At 39.1% G+C, this 20,464-nt stretch overlaps 1 protein-coding gene across 5 annotated transcripts in view; it reads right to left on the bottom strand.

Moving 5' to 3' along the window:
- Positions 1 to 3,243: 3,243 nt before the first annotated feature.
- The window catches only part of LOC113045332 (retinoic acid receptor alpha-B), a 104,145-nt gene continuing 86,924 nt past the window's right edge, over positions 3,244 to 20,464 (bottom strand). For 3 of the 5 annotated variants that reach the window (XM_026205667.1, XM_026205657.1, XM_026205683.1), the window contains 8 exons: positions 17,010 to 17,158; positions 11,468 to 11,609; positions 8,165 to 8,170; positions 6,985 to 7,145; positions 6,703 to 6,879; positions 6,387 to 6,591; positions 5,696 to 5,854; positions 3,244 to 5,614 (listed from right to left, as the gene is read on the bottom strand). In XM_026205667.1, coding sequence (XP_026061452.1) covers positions 5,418 to 5,614; positions 5,696 to 5,854; positions 6,387 to 6,591; positions 6,703 to 6,879; positions 6,985 to 7,145; positions 8,165 to 8,170; positions 11,468 to 11,609; positions 17,010 to 17,158 — 1,196 coding nt within the window. In that variant the 3' untranslated portion in view covers positions 3,244 to 5,417. The remainder of the gene's footprint in view (positions 5,615 to 5,695; positions 5,855 to 6,386; positions 6,592 to 6,702; positions 6,880 to 6,984; positions 7,146 to 8,164; positions 8,171 to 11,467; positions 11,610 to 17,009; positions 17,159 to 20,464) is intronic. The other 2 variants (XM_026205675.1, XM_026205690.1) reach the window with 1 other exon arrangement.

The raw sequence follows: 20,464 nt of genomic DNA, 5'->3' as shown, positions 1-20,464 counted from the left end.
ACATTTGTATATTTTATGAACAAATACTAGGCTAAAAAATAAGCTAACTTATAATCTGTAACCTATTACATTTCCAAAGTAACCTTCCCAACACTGGACACATAGAGTTAGTTATCATTTCACCCATACAGGCAATGTAAAAAGTATAATACAGTCTTTCCAGTATTATGGTGTTCACAGAGAAGTGAAAACTGCACTGTAGACACATTTACTAAGGAAACATAGGTTTGTTCTTTATTCCCTAAAATTGACTTGTTTTTAACAACATTGCAGTATGGGTGATGGCACCCTTGGGTGTCAAAGAGGAAGAAGGCGTTACTGAACAGAAGGATGTTGTGTTCTCACACTCTGAGAATGTTATTAATATATCAAATGATCAAAGAAACTAAGAAACTGCAGCTTTGTAACCCACCACTAAAAAAAGTTCACAAATTAAAACCCAGCATGATCAGAAACACGCAAATCAAGTCTTTATTAAAGCGCTCACCGTCTGCTTGATTACATGACATTAAGTAACTACTTGATTTTTACCGTACATTTCTGCCATATGGACATCAACTTGAGATAGTCACCAATGATAAGCTATTACCAAATCTAATGTAGAAACTTACATTTTCTGTAAAGCTGCTTTTTGCATTGTTAAAAGCTTTATACAAATACACTTGAAATAAACTTAACTGAATCAAATGTATTGAATTGGACGAATATGTTATACCTATGTTAGCAAATAATAGTGTATGATAGAACTATTTCCCTGTTCCATCACAGATGACAAACAGGGCTGCATTTCCGAAAAGCATCAATTCTTATACTTTTGGGAAACGCAGCCCTGTTTATCATCAAAGCTTACCAGAGAACAGATATGTTTTATGAATAAAAAAAAAGTAAATTGTAGCCTACAGTTTGTGCAATTACATTATTTAAATTGAATGTTAAAAGTTCATTTTGATCATGTTCTATTCTGTAATGTTAATATAAATCATACACTGTCAGAAAAGGTTGCATCTTATGTGTGCAACAGCCTTTCATTGGCAGTCCCTTGGTTTTAGCAAAGTGACCTCAACTACAGTATTTGTAGATTTCCATGATTACCACTACACATGTGCAAACTAAGTATAACACAATAAGTTGCAGTTAAGGCATATTGAATGTTAAAGTTTACAGGACAAACTGCGCATTTCACCCAAAATTGTTTGGTGTGATATGATTTCAAATTTAGAGGGGGCCAAGCTTGTCGACAGGGGGGCACTGGCCACCCCCATCCCCAGAACCATGCCTGCCTGCACTAAACATGCAGCACTTGTTTTCAGTTTATTCTTTCAGCATTCTGTCCTCTGAAATGTTAAATTCACCTGTGGATTGAGATTGGAGAAATGCTTTCAGCATCACAGGAGACTCATGGAGACAGCAGTTATCCACTGACTCACCAAAAAAATGACAAAAAGTATGCAAATTGACACTTTCACAGTATTGCCATTATTATGGTGTGCACATGTGAAATTTGTGCTGTAGTCATATTTACCAATGAAACTGTTTGTTCTTTACTCCTTAAAATGGATAACAGTGACTTCAGTGCTGAACAACATTTCAGTGTGGGAGATAGCACCCTTAGGTGACAGAGAGGAAGAATGAAGGGATGTCATCATTGGGAAGACATTTTTGTGAACCAAGACATGTTTCATGGCAACTTTTTCATGTATGGCAGCAAGTCACTTACTTTCATGTATTTACAATCGTGCAATAAATGTGTTTGTACCAGACTACGACCACACAAATTAGCATACTTCACACAGTGCATATAATACCCACTGTGAGAAGTACAGTACCTTGTGTGGTTGTAGTCAAACACATTTGTGACTATTTGTTATAGTTTTAAGACCCTAAACCCCATTATCTGAACCAAAATTTCAATATCCTAAACCAATTTGTCCAATAAATAAATCACTTTCAGCAAAAACTTGAACAAGTTCAGGCAGTTTAGACACTGTTTGCAATCTCATGCACTTTTTTTTTTGCAAAACACATTCTCACTCACTAAAATGCAATTTGCACTTTGATAAAACTTGTGACGCAAAGCCCTTGAAACAAGAAAGCAAAACTTAAGCACAACTGCAACACGCCTGTCAGTGTTTACACACAAGAATTCAAAATTATTCACACTTCAGTTATTCGCTCTTGTAGTATACCCTAAACACATTGTCACCTTTGCACTTTGTTTGCAATCCTGTAACACAACTATTGCAAACACTAAACACGTTTTCTTACTTTAGACACTTTGTTCAAAAACTAATTCACCTGTTATCATTGGGAAACACCCTGTTCAAAATGCAAAACTCATCTGGCAATTCTAGGCACTTACACACACACCTGAAAACACCTGAACAGAAAACACAATCCCAATCGGTCTGAGACTTAGCACTACAAATAGGCCTCAGGGAAGCCATTTTGAAAATGTTGCAAGCATGGAGGCAATAAGAGTCAAAGGAGGACAAAGAGAGAGAAGTTGAAATGCATGCTTCAATCCATTGTGGTAATTACCATATGAATTTAATTCATTAGTTATATGTTATTAGGGAATTAATACATAAGAAACACATTTAACTAATAACAGTTTTTTGATTGCTTGGTCTATGAATCATAGAATGTTCATTAGTTATTAATACAGTAAGCACTAATAAATGGTTTAGTTCTTCATGAGTTCTACATTAACTCATGATTAACTGTGCAACATTTAAGCATTATTTAATGCATATTTGTGCACTCACATTGGAAAGTGTTACTCTAATGCATGATTTTAAAGCTTTGTTTGATTTTGAATACAGGTGAAATGGTTTTGAAGCGATTGCCCGACTTTGTCAGAAGAGTCAGGGGTTCTGGGATTCAGTTTAAAGGTTTGGATTTGTGTTTAAGGCTTTAAAAAAATAGTTATGTTTTCAATAAATGTTTTAGCAATTCAGAAAAACTGTGAGTTTGGGTATTGATTGCAATAAAACTAAAATAAATAAAAAGTTTATCGCAATAGGAGTTATAACTGTACTTAGTGCGGTTGAAATTGTGCAGGAAAAAGATATTATATCATTATAGCAATACACAGATACATATATATATATTTTATGAAAAAAAAAGTCACACAGTCATCTGAACACAATGTTGATGTGGTCGGACAGAGAACGTTTTAAAGAAACCACAGCTTTAGTATCTCTACACTGAGAAAGTGCGAGAGGGGAAAAAAACCCAGCATGGTCAGAAACACAAAACAGAAGTCTTTATTAAACATTACTCTCATTATTCAGGGACCTGACACAACAGAAACATTTTTGTGCGTTTGACTGTATAACAACTGTTAAAGCAGTACAGGATTTGTGCTGTACGTCGTGTAGATCTCTGTCATCCTTTGAGTGAGAGAAGAGGCCCGTCGAGGTCTGTGATGCAGTACGGCTCAAAGCAATGAACCATCGGGCAGTGACTGAATGCAGAATCAGAGGAAACAAACAGTACTGAGCTACTGGAAGAGGCTTGTGATTTTCACAACAGGTAAATAGAAGTGAGCTCTGTGCATGTTGTGCATAGTTGCAGTGAAACGGTTCACCCATCACTCTCAGAAGAGTGTGTTAGAGGAAACGGTTTCGGCCTACTGCACAGTTCAGGGTTCATAGAGACGGGTCTAGCAGAGGCAGAGCTTTTGTAAACTGGTACAATAATGATATGCTGACACTGATCCACCAGAGCTGAATTGTATAGAGCCTCCCAAATGTACTTGTATTCTTACTTTATTGAGCTAATGTTTTTAAAAAATAAAATTATACAAAATTGGAAAATCTGTCATTTACTCACCCTCCTGTTATTGCAAACCTGCATGACTGACTTTCTTCTGCAGAACACACACACATCCAAAAATAAATCTCATACAGATTTGGAATTAAATGAGGATAAGTAAATGATGACCAAAGAATGCTACATTCTTAGAAATGTCGAAACAAGGGCTTACTTTAATAAAGCACTTCTACGCAACCACAATTGTGAATTCAATACTTGTTTGATGTTTTTAGACCAAAAAAAAAAAAAAAACCTAAGCATGCGGTCTCATGAATCCAGATGTCTGGCATGGATCAGTGTGTGTTACAGAGGCAAAGTTGTTTGTGAGCTTTAAAGTGATTGTCATACAGAGGCAGTGTTGTTGTTGACGTGTTCAATGATTGTTGCAGGAGAGCAGAGGCAGTGATGTTGTAAGGTACAGAGGAGAAGCATCTCAGCACACGCGACAGCTAAAACCAGACAGATGATTTGAAACAAGTCTACCAATAACAGAGCTTCACCACTCCGGTGCAGGCAAAAAAAAAAAAGGCATGACGTTCTGTGTGAAATGCTCAATTTCAACATTCTCATTATTTCTGAAATGACAAGTTCTCGTGGGCATTTAGCTAAAAATACATGTTTGTGAGTCATTATGTTTGGAAATCTCATTGTGTGTGTGTGTGTGTGGGGGGGGGGGTCTTTTGAAAGTTAATTACAAAATTAAAAGTAAATTAAGAAACAATATTAAAAAGCTACACAAAGGCATTTATCGCTCCTTAAATTCGGAGATCTCATTCACATCATAAATTACAAGCTGCTTTTTTCCATGAGATCCTTCATTTCTTTGCCCAAACGGCCAAGTTGATCTTTGTGAATACATCTCCGAATCATTTCCTCACTGGACAAAACTGCATGTTAACCCCATGGTTTTCAGTGCTAGCGTGGCGTGCCCTTGTGCATGACGTGAACATAACTGTGGGTCAACCTTGATCGTGTTTAACTTCTGAGAGAAAAGATAAGTATTGTTCTGCATTCCACCTAAGACACAAGATTCAAATCTCATATTTCTGTCAATATAGATTTCATATATCTTTTTGTAAGAAAACAAAGAAACCGAACCAAAACAGCTGGAAAGTTCAAAATGTCCCTGACTTCTGGACATCTGACGTCCTAACATCCTTTAGCTTGCTTTAAGGGATTGAAATTTATAAACTAATAATCACAGGCCCAAGAGAATGTGTCCATCAGATGAGGAAGAGATCTTGTCTGGGCCGTCACAGTTTGTATGATGGGAGCAGAGCTGGGAAGACACTACTGCACACACAGGGCATTCGTTCTGCCATCTTTACAAACTACCGCCACGTTAAAAGCTGCAGGGCTCTGGCAGTCACTGAGTCACTGGTGGTTTTAATGACAGTGTGAGTTTTGAGCAGAATCGGTCTGTGTGCAACTCAATTGGTCTTCAGCTAATGAAAGCCAGCCGGATTTACTGTTTGATTCGGGTCCATTCAGCCCGGATCAAAGTCTACCCAAATTCTGCTTTCTGGCGCTGGTCGGCTGTGGCTTATTTCTGGTTTCAAACCAGTTTTCATTCTGTACGGAGCCCTGTCTGGAGGTGAGACTCAGGGGGAGTGAGCTGAGGGACTGCTGTGTGTTGAACTGGGAGACAAACTGGGGCTGCAGCTTCCTGGCGGCGCTCCTTTTCCTCCTCTCGCCCCGCCGCCACCCTCCAGACCCTCCGAATTCTCCAGCATCTCCTGAATGAGTGGAGGCATGGAGCCGGGAATCTCCATTTTCAGAGTTATTACTCGCTCGGCTCCTGATTGAGAAGGAATAAAAGTGTTAGAATGGACCCTGGTTGATTCAAGCTTGATGTTCAAAGACTGACCGTGAATCTGACCTTTAGCGCTGATGCTCCTCAGGTCTGTGATCTTCATTAGCATCTTGGGGAACATGTGTGGTTTATGAGGCCTCCTCTTTCTCACGTAGATCTTTAGGGCCTCCAGCAGCGGCTCCTGAAGTACATCCACTTTATCTGACTGCTCCAGATCCTGCCGATCTGAGCACAAGTGCACAGGGTTTTATAACATCAGCTAACATACAGTCCCACAAGCACAAAAAAAAGAACAATTTCATGAGTTCTAGAAACGTTTACATTATTTAAACATTGACTAAATGGAAGAAAACGTTTTTTTTAAATTATAATTAATTATAATTTCCAGCTGGTAAATTATATAAATAGCAGATTAATTACAAAATTAAAAATAAAAAATAAAAACAAACCAGTCAGTAGACAAATAGTCTGACATTAAATAAAAAAAATAAAAAAAGACAACAGGGCCAATATATTGCATATCCATACAGTAGACCCTAAAAAAGGAAATTGCAGAAAATACTGAATGAACATAGTTTGGTATACAAATGATGTATTAGTATAAGTGATGGTCTGACAGATAACATGCAATTAATAAACCAAGAAAAGTCAGTTTTATGTGATTACTAAAAATGAAAAATTCATGAAGACAACATTCACAAACTAAAATATGGCCAAAAGTGTCTCTGACTCAATTAGAGTCAAACAGCTGCAGTACCTCCACACAGCAAACAGATGGCGCTGAGGAGCCCCGTCTCTGCATCATCCATCTCCAGAGGAAGGAGCTGGTTGGCAAAGGCGAAAACCAGATCTGTCAGTGGACCAAAGCCGGCGTTGTGCATCTGCGTGCGGTTCAGTGTCAGACCGTCTGAAAACGTCATGGTGTCCTGATCCGGTGTGTAACGCGTACATATTCGCAGAATCTGTAAAAGAAAATTAAAGACAGGTCAATTCTCAACCTACACACTTACAAAAGTGATGCATCTATTCATGCACTATTCAGACAAAAACACACTTGCGTGTGGTGCTCTTACCAGGATGTCGAGACAGGCGGCCTTTAACAGCGTGATCTGATCTGCGATAGTGAGCGTGGTGAAGCCCGGCAGCTGCTTGGCGAACTCCACCGTTTTAATAATGCATTTGGTGGAGAGTTCACTGAACTTGTCCCACAGGTCAACATCCAGAGAAACCCTTTGGTCTGCACTGTTATTCTGTTTGAGGACAGGACAGATACAACGTTTGCATAGTTTGTGAATTATTTCATCACAATAGCACAAAGATGTCGCCTGGTGTTAAGAGCTTTGCCTCCGACTTACTGTGGTGTATTTGCCCAGCTGGCACAGGGAGGGGAAGGTTTCCTGATGGGCCTTCCTAACCCGCTCGATCATCTGCTCCGTATCAGGACTTAACACGTAACTCTCTGAACACTCCTGCTTCTTCTCTTCCTTCTTCCTCTTGTTCCGGTCATTCCGAACAGCTGCAAGGACAGGGAGAAAAGAAAGAGAAAAAAAAAGGTCCAACCATCGATATACACACCACTGATATTTTACCAAAAGTAGCAATAAGAAAGAAAGAAATATCTAAATAATAATAATAAATATAAAACTAATAATATACACTAGCCACAAGATGGCAGTAAAAGTCCAGTGTTTTTTTGGATGCCTGATGAAAACAGCAGATCATACAGTTAAACCAATTCAATCATTTTGGCAGCTAATACATAATGAATGAAAGAGGCGGCAGATTAAGTGAAAGACCCAGAAAACACACACACACACACATATATATTATACATATATATATATATATATATATATATATATATATATGTGTGTGTTTATGCATGCATGAATATTGAGAGAGAGAGAGAGAGAGAGAGAGAGAGAGATAGATAGAGAGAGAGAGAGAGAGAGAGAGAGAGAGAGAGAGAGAGAGAGAGAGAGAGAGAGAGAGAGAGAGAGAGAGAGAGAGAGAGAGAAGGAACAAGGAAATACATTTCTTGCTATATTTCCAGAGAGAAAAGAGCTGAATAAAAACTTGGATGTGGCAGTTCAAAAAGATCTTTAGGTAAAAGTGTCTCAGATGTTAAATAAGCACAGATGTCGTCCAAGGAAGTGATTCTCTGAGGTCTTCCCTTCTTTCTTTGACAATGGAAACATGTATACAGTGATATACCTGCCTTAAAAATACAGAGTAATCTACACAATAATAGAAAAGTCCTTAAAATTTTTTTAAAAAAAACACTGAATATTTATAGAGGCATTATACATGGATGCAATATACAACACACTGGTAACTCACAGACGAGCTCATTATACAAAACACCAATGCAAGAAAAGAGTTTACAAGAAGATTTTGAAAATGCCTTTTTCCTTTTGGCTTTGACGTTAATGTAAACAAATCTGAACAGTACACCACAACACCAATAACTGTTTAAATGCAAAGTGAAATCAGGATAATAGAAAAAAAGAGGTTTTGCATAAAACCAATAATGACCTTCACCTGAAAAAGACAGTTTTAGACATTCAGTACTATTCAAAAGTCAGCAAGAGTTTAAACAATTAACACTTATTCAGCAAGAACACAATAAATTGATAAAATTAACAGTTATGTCATTTATCACCCCCCCCCCCCAAGTTTTAAATTCAAATAAATGCCTTTGAACTTCCTATTCAAAGAATCCTGAGAAATTATTTATCACATTTCCAAAAAACCCTGTTTCCAATATTAATAATATTGAGAAATGTTTTTAAGCAGGAAATGAGCATTTTAAAGTGATTTCTGAAAGATCATGTGACATTGAAGACTGGAGTAATGATGTTGAAAAATCAACCTTTCCATCACAGAAATAATTTTACAATATAGGTTTAGTTCACCCAAAAATGAAAATTTGCCAGTTTTTTTAGTCACACTTCAAATTTCGTTGGTGTTAATGACTTTCTTCTTTCAGACAAATCCAATCAGAATTATATTAAAAATTGTCCCGGCACTCTGCCTCTGAGATATGCTAGTGTCACGAGTTTAAGCATGCAAAGTTTCCTTACTTTAGCAAAGAAAACCAGTCTCCTCTTGGCTTATATCAAAATCCTCTGACATTTTGCTTTACAAATCCTTGTTTTGTGCTTCTGATTCATGACTTGCTTTTTTTGTTTTGCTCTCTCCGTGTTCATCACTAATCGCGCAATCAACAGATGTGTGTGCTTTATTTAACGTGTTTTGGACAGTTGAACAGAAACACCCACCCAATACAATGATGGAGCTTAAAAGTGCCAGGAGATTTTTTTATATAACTCTGATCGAATTTGTCTGAAAGAAGAAAGTCATATACACCTAGGATGGCTTGAGGAGTAAAACACAGACTACTTTTCATTTTGGGGTGAACTAAACCTTTAAGGCTTATTTTAGAATGTAAAACTATTCTGTAGTTGTATTGCTTTTACTGTATTTTTTATTAAATGCAGCCTTGGTGAGCATAAGAGAAAGAAAATTGTACAACCATGTTTTAAAACACGTGTCAGTTCAGCACCACTCACAACCAAATTCAGGACAATAGGCCACAAATATATTCCTGTCAATCTCATGCCATCAGATGAATCCACATTGCTGATTTGATAGGATCAAAGTATTTACTCTTCAGGGAAATCTGTGAAATGTAAGTGGTTTACTTGTATCGGTTTCTGCACATTAAACTGGGATGAGAAAATATTAATGACACTGAAGAATTGCAATCTTCACTGGTGAAAATAATCAATGCAAGATAGTGCATGTAAACGCACTCATTGTGTTTCATCACACACACACACAGATGTGCTGATGGTGTGTGCAGTGTGCAGAGATGAGAAATGAATGTTGGTTGTTGTTAATAACCGTGACAAACGACCTCTGCTTTCACTAAAATCCAACCTAATCTAATCACGTCACATGACAAATATCAGGCCGCTTTAAACAGGCTCTCCCTCTGCGCCTGCATTCCTCCCTCCTCCATTTCTTCTCGCTCTGTTGTCCTGGAACTTCACAATCTCTCTCTTTTCTACTTCTCACAGCCTCAATCACTCCTTTATCTCATGTTTTCTTCCTTCTTTTGGTAAGGACTCCTTCCTTTGTCTAAAGATAACTCAATGGCTCTTCTTCTCCCTCCTCCACACACACACACACACACACACACTGGGCGAGCGAGCGAGAGGGGTGGTAAAGGATGATTCTCCCTCACTTCTCCCCACAGCCACATATTCATTTCTCCAGAGGGAGCTGGGTGCCAGCGTGGGCTCAGAAAACACAATCTAATGGAGCCATTAAAGAACTATTAACACAGGGAGGTAATCTTTCACAATATGACATGTGCGAAAAGACGAAACCTGCTTGCAAACAACTTTATGATGAGGAGCGAGCCATCATATCAGAGCAGAGAGAATGGAATGTAGAAAATAACAAATCTGGGGCAGAGATTTTATCTTGCTCTGGCAGAAAAAGCTAACTTCAGTTCAGCACAGCACAGAAAGAAAAGCGTACATGCTTTCATGCTACTAACAGAACAAAAGTACATGGAAACCCATATAGTAACTAAATTAGGTCCTACTACAACAGATACATCAGATAAAGCTTTCTGTCATACAGTAGCACTTTATTATTGCTATTCCTCATTTTTTTTTAGCTGATATTCATTATGATATTCAATTGCGTGGCACAAATACACACAGACATCTCACAAACAATGTTCCCTCATACGCAGCTGCACACTTATCTAGCGATCGTGCAGAAGAATAATATGCCACACACAAGAGAGACAAAAAAATGGAAAGCCATTTGATTGAATTCGAATAAATGTAAAATGACTGAAGTGCTCGGGCAAACGGCTACAGAGTAAGAAATGGTGAATGTGGTTTACAGGTTTCATAGAAAGAGAATGGTGATGTGTACTTTAAACCAATACTTTAAAGGTTGCAGAAAAAATGGCTTAATGAGAGGGATCGCAAATGCAATGGCATGTGAAATAAAACGTTATCAAGCTGTAAAGTAGGTAACAAAACGGTAACAAAACTCCCGAGACATTTACAGCTACACACTGGTTAAGTGTACAAACTCTACTACATGGGGATGTTTAGATAAATTCACATCTACACTTAAAAAATTTTTTTACTGTAATCTATTTTTATACTATATTATTATAAAGAATTTAATAGATTTTTTTTTTATTATTTTTTTAAGTAACAGCACTATTAAAAAATGTTTTCTCAGGTAACCTAGAATGTGCATAATTTATCTGTATCAAGGGTCAAATCAAATATAAATTACACATTAATTTACACACTTTTTTTGTGTTTGCGTTGTACAGGTCTGGTATAAAGAATGTTTTTGCTCAGGTGGCTGAAAAGTCCACCCGACAGAGAAAAGATTTGATCAGCAAGAAAACAATATTACAGGGAACATTGCTCACAAGACAGCTTGCACACATGCCTGCTATACAAACATGCTAGAACATCACTATGAAATGACAGACAATCTCTGGTGTGCTTTAGATAATGCTGGAAAATGTCATTTCACTGGTGAACCATGCAGAGCACTTCTGCACTCCGTCCAGTAGGTGGTGACAGCAGGATCAGAGAGACTAATGACTAACAAGAGGCCTTCCTAGCATAGTGTACTAAATGTATGTTGCAGTATGCATTTCTAGTAAAAATAAATAAATTGTGGTATAGTAGCAATTACAGTCTCTTATGCTTACCAAAGCTGCATTTATCTGATCCAAAATACAGTGAAAACAGTAATACTATTACAAAATGTCAATATTATGCAACTTACATTCTTTAGACATGCCTACTTCCAGGCACTTCTGCAGTCGGCAGTACTGGCAGCGGTTTCGGGTGACCTTGTTGATGATACAGCTCTTCTCTCGGTGACAGGTGTACACCATGTTCTTCTGAATGCTCCTTCGGAAAAAGCCCTGAGAAGAAAAGCAAGCACAGAGGTTTTACTATAGCTGGAAGGTTTATAGATGACACGCATAAGCAAATTAACACCAGCCCCCAGAAGCGAGCAAGACTGAGGTGGAACGGTTATATAAAGCCACTAATGATTCACCAGTCGATCTTATATTCACATCATGTGCATCGCCACGATACACAAACACGCGAAAATGCGAATAGACAACCATGGCATAGATACAGCTCTCTCACACCTAGTCACACATTATTTCTTGGCATAATGGGAGACTCCGCTCGGTTTAGATTCAGCTGTATTATGGCTGCTGGGTATAATCTCCCAGTTCAAGTGCGCAGAGGTTCCTACTGGCAAATTAAAAAAAAGGAAGGAAGGGATCAAGGCACGTCCGAATTCAGTGTTAGCTTCAGTTCCTATCTCCTGAGATGCCTTCATCTGGCCGATTTTTGAAGGCAGCATAGATGTATGCTTCGCTGCCTTTGATATCCCACAATCCTGTGCATTCCATTCGATGACAGTTAAGCTAAAAAATAAAAGATGGCATCTGAAAGTTGCAGTCGGTGGTCAGTTTATGTGTAGATGTACGTTTGGATCAACGTTTTGCACTTTTGATGTCATTTCAAGCGAGAAATTAATATTGCAGTTATGAAATATCCACTTAGTTATCGCCAAAGCTCTCTTGCTGTAGATCATTAAACTGTCAGAAGCAGAAGCCTGTCCAAAATCAGTTTCATGGGGTGCCTACGTGCGCAAGCGCTGCCTGGAAGTCATTGCCTGATGGACAGTGAGGCAATAAGTCAGCTGGCCAAGTTTTCGGATGCAGCCAGAGAGTCAGTCTGAGGTCACAAACGTACACAGCAGAAGCCACATATGGTCTGAGAGCAGATGTCAAACAGTGATTGCTTAGACTTGTGGAAGGGATTTCAGCTGCTGTGCTGCAACCAGAGCTCTCTGGCTGAGAACAGTGAGAGCTTCACTCGTGACTGCCGCTGGGCGCGTGGGTATTGAGCTGGATTCACTGACTGGTGCAGGCGGGAACACAATATGTGGGTTCAATGGTTCTGTGTGAATACATTTAAGAAAAAAAGATCTGGAGATACTACTTAATATTGCAGATTTATACCTGACAAACTGGGTGAAAACATTTTATAAAATTGATTCTTCTGGACATGACTTTAAATAGTTCAAAGAGGCCAAGGATTATTATTTTGCTTGTTTTCTCGTTTTCACATCTTCATTTTTTTGGGATCCCGACATAAGTTTTTCTCCAAGTTACACAACTGTGCCATCAGGTGGCAGTAGAGAGCTGTGTTCATATTGGCCCTGATTGCACACTTTTGGGACAAAGCAAAGACCTTACTTCTTTGTGATCCCTACTGTGCAGCATTGTTCGTTACCAACAATTTGTTAACTTCTAATTGGTCTATCCTTGAATCAATATAATTACTTTCCTTGAAAGCTTATGTCATTATGTCAATACCATACATGACAACGGTAGACTCCCAGTCCATTATCTTTCAGATTAAAAAGAATAATAATAAAAAAAACCTGTTATGTCAAGAGCTCATGAGAACTTTTGGCCTTCCATACTATTATCCAAAGTAAAAAAAAAAGCAAACTTATCTTATTGAATGAAGTTTATTATTATTGTTATTATTATTTTCATATCCAAACCAAGTTAGCTAGCTTGTTCATTGGAGTTTAACTTCTGTTCTTTTGCAATCTAATCAAATGTCTGTGGTACATGTCATCCTCTATTGTTTTTTTTGGTCAAATCTATGTGATAGACTGGGCTTTATTTGACCATTTGTTGTGGGGTTTATTGAAATGTGTGCTTAAGTAATGTTAACAGTTATAATTATAGCATAATCACTTTATTATTCTGTCAGAGAGAACCTTAAAGATAGCCTGTGTTGGTCTAGCAGATTATTTTGGTGTTACAGTGTGTAGTTTCTGAACATTAACTATAACCGTTGTCTGCATCAGTTGCTGGTGAAGACGACACAACTGGAGGTTGGATGATCAATATGGAAAACCACATCATGTGACGCATCCAGCAAAGCTTCATCACAGAACTTGTCTTCAACTTACAAAACCAAGAGAAAGCTACAGGAACATTGGAGTTTGTTCAAAAGGTAAATAGGTAGATTTTGTTTTTGTTTATTTTTTTTTTTTATATACATTTGTTGTTACATAGATGTTCATGTCAAGTCATAGCATTGTGTTCTGTTCGGTCCAGTCTCACTGTCATTAATAAAGCTTGGTAACACTTTAGAATAGGTAACACCTATTAGTTGCTTATTAGCATGCATATTACTAGAATATAAGCCATGTATTAGTACTAATTAAGAACATATTAATGCCTTATTCTACATCCCTTTTTTAAGATCAAAATTAAATAAGCATTCAATGATGGGTAATAAATTGTAATCTAAATATAAAAATATGGGAAAACCATACATACAGAATTAAATATCCACAACTCCGAGAATCAGTGTTGATGTGATCATCTCCCTACACATGAACTGCATCTAAATATGCATCCTAGTCATGCTACAGTTTTCAAAGCAAGCCTAAAGTAAAAAGCAACATTCTTCCTCTATGGTTTGGAAACCATAACCCCCCCAGGCTTTTAGTGGAAAAGCCTTCACCTTATCAGTCAGGACACCGACGGAAGCTTTTAGTATGTGTGTGCTTTTGACAGGTCTGTACAGTGGCTGCCATCTAAAAACACTCATGTTATTTCACTGAAAGATCGTCTCCAAGGACATGTCCGGCATGCTGGAAAGGACATGTCCCTCTCAAAAACGGTCTTGGCTATGAAAAAGTAAAGTAAAGGTGAGCATGGCAGACGCATGACAGAATGTGTGCTTGCCTCGCCGAGCCGAAATGGTTTTCTAATGCACTGCCCAGAGGTCTGAACTGCCTACAGTGGAGCTCTCATTCATCAGATGGGTTTTATTCATGCCAGCTCTGATCTTCTGGATGTCATTGTGGTAGATGCAGATAAAAATGCTTCTTCCTGGACAAGTTTCAGCAGGTCAGTGACCACATGAAGTTGCACGCTGCTGTGGGCAGCAATTTCGCTGCACACTAAAATGAGTTTGCACAGTTTCAAAACTTGACCACTTGTATGATAAAAGTAATTTATTTAAATTGACTTTGCACAGGCTTCATAAAAATGTAGCATAGATCAGCTAAAAATAAAGCATTAGTTCTATACACTGCCCAACAAAATGTGCTTACGTCAGCAGCCGAATTCCACGAATCCTGAGCGAAGGTAGCCTTTGTTCAACCGACTGCGGTCTCACCTGGAGAGCTGACTGACTGATAACAAACCCATGACAAAAGTCACACCAGTCCACAATCACAAGGCCTCTTTTCCTCATCTTGCTTCATTCGCTTTGCTCTGTGCCGCTGTTGGTCGGGCCTGAAAGCCACAGGAATGAAGCTCAATATCATCACAAGGTGTGAAGAATGCTCTGGCAACAGAGGGGCAGCTGGGTAATTCCACTAGATTACGGGCTCCAGCAGTGGCCCAGCCAGCTTTGCCATAGCAAGAATAAATTACATTTTAAAATATATTTAAATAGAAAAGAATCATTTAAAACTGTAAAAATATTTCACAATAGTGTTTCTACTGTTTCTTTGATCAAATCAATGGAGCCTTCTTGGAATAAGAAAGCCTCGTTACTTTATTGGACTTAATCAATCGAATACGAAGAAAAGCATTTCATCCAGATTCAAATCAAGAATTAAAAGTGTTGTCTAAGAGACTAGACATGGATGAGGTAGAGGACATAATGGATGCAGGGCTGATCTGTGATCCTAATCTCTCACTAGGCATCACCTGACCTTTGCGAACCCTGAACTGACCCAGTGTTGACCTGCCGGGCAGATCCTGTGAGTGGAAGGTAGCAGAAGAGGGCAGCAAGGAAACGCTTTGAGGTCTGCAGGAGCGCTAAGCCTCTTTAGTGTCTCCACTAATCCTGGACATGAGTACAAACCCCCAGGCGCACTGCGATAACGAAGGAGCCGTCGTGTGTGTGTATGAAACGTGTAGAGACCATGAGATCAAAATAAGGCTGTCTGTCTCTTTAGTGTGACTAAGTGGTTGTGCACATGATAGTTATTTGTGTTTAGTAGCCATGAAGGATTTAGACCAGCAGCTGTTACTAAACCTAGTGAGAGCTGCCTATCTAGGGAATATTTAGATGTGCTTCAGATGTTACGCTTGTCCCAAATGGTAAACAGCTAATTTATGCAGCATGCTATCACAGGGAGTATACTTTGAAAGTTTGTGTTCGGCTGTATGCATACAGCAAACATTTGCATAAAAACTGAAGTAAACTTTGGGCATAATTAGTGTGCTAAGCAGCAGGCATCTTACTAGGGTGTGGAGCACAGCTTATGTAACATGCTCTCAAAGGCTGACCATTCTCACATATAGCCACAGAAAACACAACAATGATTGACCATGCCAATATTTCTCATATTTTCCAAATCTTTTACAAACAAAAGTGACAGTGTTGCACCTTATACCATTTAACCTGGTTAATCCAATTCTATCGATGGATCAGAGAAGATACTATATGTAGGATTTGGTGTTGCTGAAACATTGGGATTCATTTGTTTTTTAATCAAAAATTGAATTGTCAAATCAGTCCCTCATAAGTCAATTTCAACAACCTTTCTTAAAATAGTAGCTACATGGAAGCTTGCCTTCGATGTTGACTACAACAGCTTTGCAAAAAACAAAATGCACTCAAACACATTTTTGACTTAATGACATACAGCCCAAATGCTGACTCCTCTTTTTTTTATCTCAGAGAAGACAAGGCAGTAGGGTTGATCAAGAGTGATTGGTGGATTTTGAAAGAAGAGACGAGTGCAGATTTGTCCTCCCACCATTCAAAGGCAGCGAGATGGGAGAAGATAGCCCATGCAAATTTAATGAAGTCATGTTTATTTCTCAGCAAGCAGCACCATGTGTGTGTGTGTGCGCGCGTGTACACGTGTGTGCTCTCCACCCACGCTTCCCTGCGGCTGAGCTCTGATAAGGGGGCTCTGTAGCCTTCATGGAGAAACACAGCAGTTTGGAGATGAACTTTCTCAGGGAGACACGATGTAGATGCATTGTATACACTACCAGTCTTCAATTATTAAGTAGCAATGAATTAAAAGCCTAAGAGTTTACCATTGTGCAAATAGGGCCCTTTTTCCCCCTTGCAGTAAAAGTGTTGTGAAAACAACACTCATATCTGACTATACATATGTAAACTGGCTGGCCCAAAATGGCCATTAGTTTGTTTATTTCTTTACAGATGCAGACAAGTGTAACTAAAGAGACCAAAAAATGTAAGACCTCAATCCTTCTGCAAATTGAGACGGGATAAATCCTTACCTTGCACCCTTCACATGCGCTAACTCCATAGTGGTAGCCCGAGGACTTGTCCTGGCAGACGAAACAGGGCTTGTAGACCCGTGGTGGTGGAGGTGGAGACGGTGGGCTGGGTACAATCTCCTCTGAGCTTGTGCTCTGGGTCTCAACAGCTACAAGAGAACAGAAACAGCCTTTAGTTTGACTCATTAATGTGCCATAATTTCCTCAAGGATTATTAGTTTCCTTTGAGAAAACAGCATTCTGTGTTTAGCAACAGTCTGCAGTGAACTTCAACCTAAAAAAAAAGATGCCTCGGCTCCCCAGGAAGGCTCATAGAGGGAGTGCTTGCACATCCCGATGAGCAGCTAAAGTCAAGCTTCTCAGGAGAACGTCTCCATTGCTGGAGCGAGCAGACAGATAGGCTGGTGCCACGCTCTTCTTACACATTCACTCTTGCTTTCCTCACAGTTTCAGCTGCTACCGACTGGGACGAGTGCCAGCTTTAATTAATAAAGTCATGACAGTCAGCCAGGGTGCAGAGGGAGAAACCGCACGCTGTGCTTGAGCGGAGGGGGCGCACGAGCTGCACTGCTCCGTCAAAGAGTTGCCATGACCGAGAGCTTATGAAACAACTTTAAATAGACCATGAGGGAAGCCCACGCCAGAGTACACCCTGCCCTCTCCACACGTCAAGGGCACAAAACAACAATGGCTCTGCATTTTGAGTAGCTGAAATTCTCTACGTCACTGAAGATTCCCTGTATGAATATGCCCACATATAAATGACTGTCTGCATGGTGGCAATGACGGCACCCGTATATTTTCAAACATATGTACGCAGACATTCCTCTCCGCAACCCTCATGTGTCTCCCCCGCTGCCATCCTCTCCTTTCCCGCTGCGTCTCTCACAAATGCCATGGCGTGGAGAAACATGAGGAAGACACAGGTTGCTAGTGAAGGAGAACATGCTGTTATGTGGGTGCAGTTAGCAGGTGTCAGTAATGCTGAGACTCAGATGTTGTTTCAATAACCCCTAATAAATGGTGAAAAGAGGTAACTGCAGCATTAAAGGGACAGCTCATCTCTTCTCAAAAGAGAACATTTTACTCAGCCCAAGTTGTTCCAACTTGTACACATTTCTTTCTTCTGCTGAACACAAAAGATGATATTTTGAAATATGTGGAGAACCAAACAGTTACTGGAAGACCACATAGCATGGGGAAAAATTCTATGGAAGTCAATGGGTATCAGAAATGGTTTCATTATTTAGCCTTTCTCTCTGACCCTTTAAATGTTTTTGCTACTGCAGTACCATTAATTATATTTATATATTTTTTTACTATTTTATATTATTATAAACATGCCGAATGTGAATTCTGTCAGCATTTAGGAACACACTAGCCTTTACATTCATGTTCAAATGTTTGGAGATGGTAAAATTTTACTGTGTGTTTAAAAGTCATCTCTAATGCTCACCACAGCTGCATCCATTTGATGAAAAATACAGCATTTACTCAAAACAAATCTTTTGTAACATAAAAGCCTTTACGGTCACTTCTGTGGCTGTGTGGTAGAGACAGGCAGTGAGGTGAGCTTGTGTTTCGGTTTACGTTTTGATTCGATATCTCGTCTCCGTGTCTCTGTTCAGAGAGACAATCTACCCACAGCAGAGTCCCCAACTCACAAATGCAAACACTGGGACCGCCAAACAAACGCCTGAATGGCGAGTCAATGCCCTCTTTAAGTAGAAGAACATTAGTGAAATGTTAAACGGTGAGTTTGGTAGATCTCACAAAGCTTTGTCTATTACGAGACGGAGCCAGTGGGCAACCATAGGAGTCTATTTCCTGTGTTCAGAAAAAGCAGAGTCAAAGCTAAAAATACCTATCCTGGCACCAGCACAGAGTCATATGAGGATGTCGAGCTTTTATCCCTTTCCACACACACACAGCAGACCTCCCCACAAACACAAACGCGATTCCCAGCTAGTTATGGACTAGTTATGGAGAACTAAGAGCAATAACTTAGGAAAACTCAGGGTTTTCCCAAATATACAGAATACATCTTCTGACCAATGCATTTCCAGTCAATCACTGTATAAAACAAAAACATTTTACAGAAATGACACTCAAAAAGAGCTGAGCAATTGAGAAATTTTTTTTGCATGAACCTTCCAGGCCTAGAAGCTTATTGTATTATTGTATTGTATTATTCCCTATGAGTCCCTAATAATTCCAAGCTTTTTAATGACTATGGTAATTAGAGGTCGACCAATATATATAGATTTTATTATGGCAGATACTGACATTTTAGGAATGGCAGATTACCAATATAAAGCAGGCAGATTTAACTGGAAAAAAAATAAAATAGGTGTAAATAATGTGAAGAAATTTTACAATTAATCAATATGACAAATTGACAATATGACTAAATAAAAAATGATTTATACTTCAGATATCTTTAGAGAGTGTTGTCAAAAAATATTTCATACTTTGTCCTTTAATGGAACTGTTCTACCCTCCAAAGGCCGTGTCAATAGGGCCTTTCACACCACAGGAATCTTTTCATAGGACCAGAACTAATTGTGGAAGTACCCACTTTTAGGCATTTTCGCACCGCCTGAACTGGGTGTGATTTTAGTACCAGACTGCTTTTTCGAGAACCAAATTAGCTCCTACTCCGGAGCAGAATCTCATTAGTCCTCCTTTCCGTTCTTTCAAATCGCTTTACGTACACTTCGACATTCCTTGTCCATTATTGTGAAACCCGCAAGACAACAAACACCGCTCCGATCATAGCATCCTCCATTCTCCTGTTGTTAACATTGTTGAATGCCACACACAAATGACATCGATGTCGACCGGCTTATGTCACTTCCTATTACACACTGTCGGTGCGAATGCAACCCTTTTAATGGTACTGGGAAATAGTTCGCACAAAATTGTCCCAGTACTTTAGAGGTGTGAAAGGCCCTAATGCCTTCAAACAATGTGTCAATTTAAAATCAACTGTATATAAATTTGCACCATTTAAAAAATATATATATTAAAACAACAGCCCTGGATAAACGAAACAAACTGGTATCTCAACACAGATACATTTGCAGATGGTATTTTAGCTTTTATTTTCACACACAGAGAGAACAGGAAGTGAGAAAAACTACGGGCTGGCATCACACATCCTGCTCTCACGAACATGAAGCTTCAAGACGAAGACTGTTTTTAGATGTCAAACTGTTCGTTCCTCTCCCACAATTCTCCTCACTGTTGCACTCATTCCCTTTCACCAAATCTCGCTCTCTCTTACTATGCCACTCACTTGTTCCCTAGAGCGCCATCTGACCTCAGCTCCAATCCGAGTGGCACATTTTCTATAACAGGGACAGAGCTCGACACAGATCCAGGACATTATGGGAACTGCTCTTCTGACAGCAGACACTGGGGCGATGGGCAAAATCATGCCTTCATCTACTCAC

The sequence above is a fragment of the Carassius auratus genome, chromosome 3, assembly GCF_003368295.1.
Source record: "Carassius auratus strain Wakin chromosome 3, ASM336829v1, whole genome shotgun sequence".
NCBI lineage: Eukaryota > Metazoa > Chordata > Actinopteri > Cypriniformes > Cyprinidae > Carassius > Carassius auratus.
Note: the sequence above shows the minus strand (reverse complement) of the source record. Positions and strands in the feature narration are given on the sequence as shown.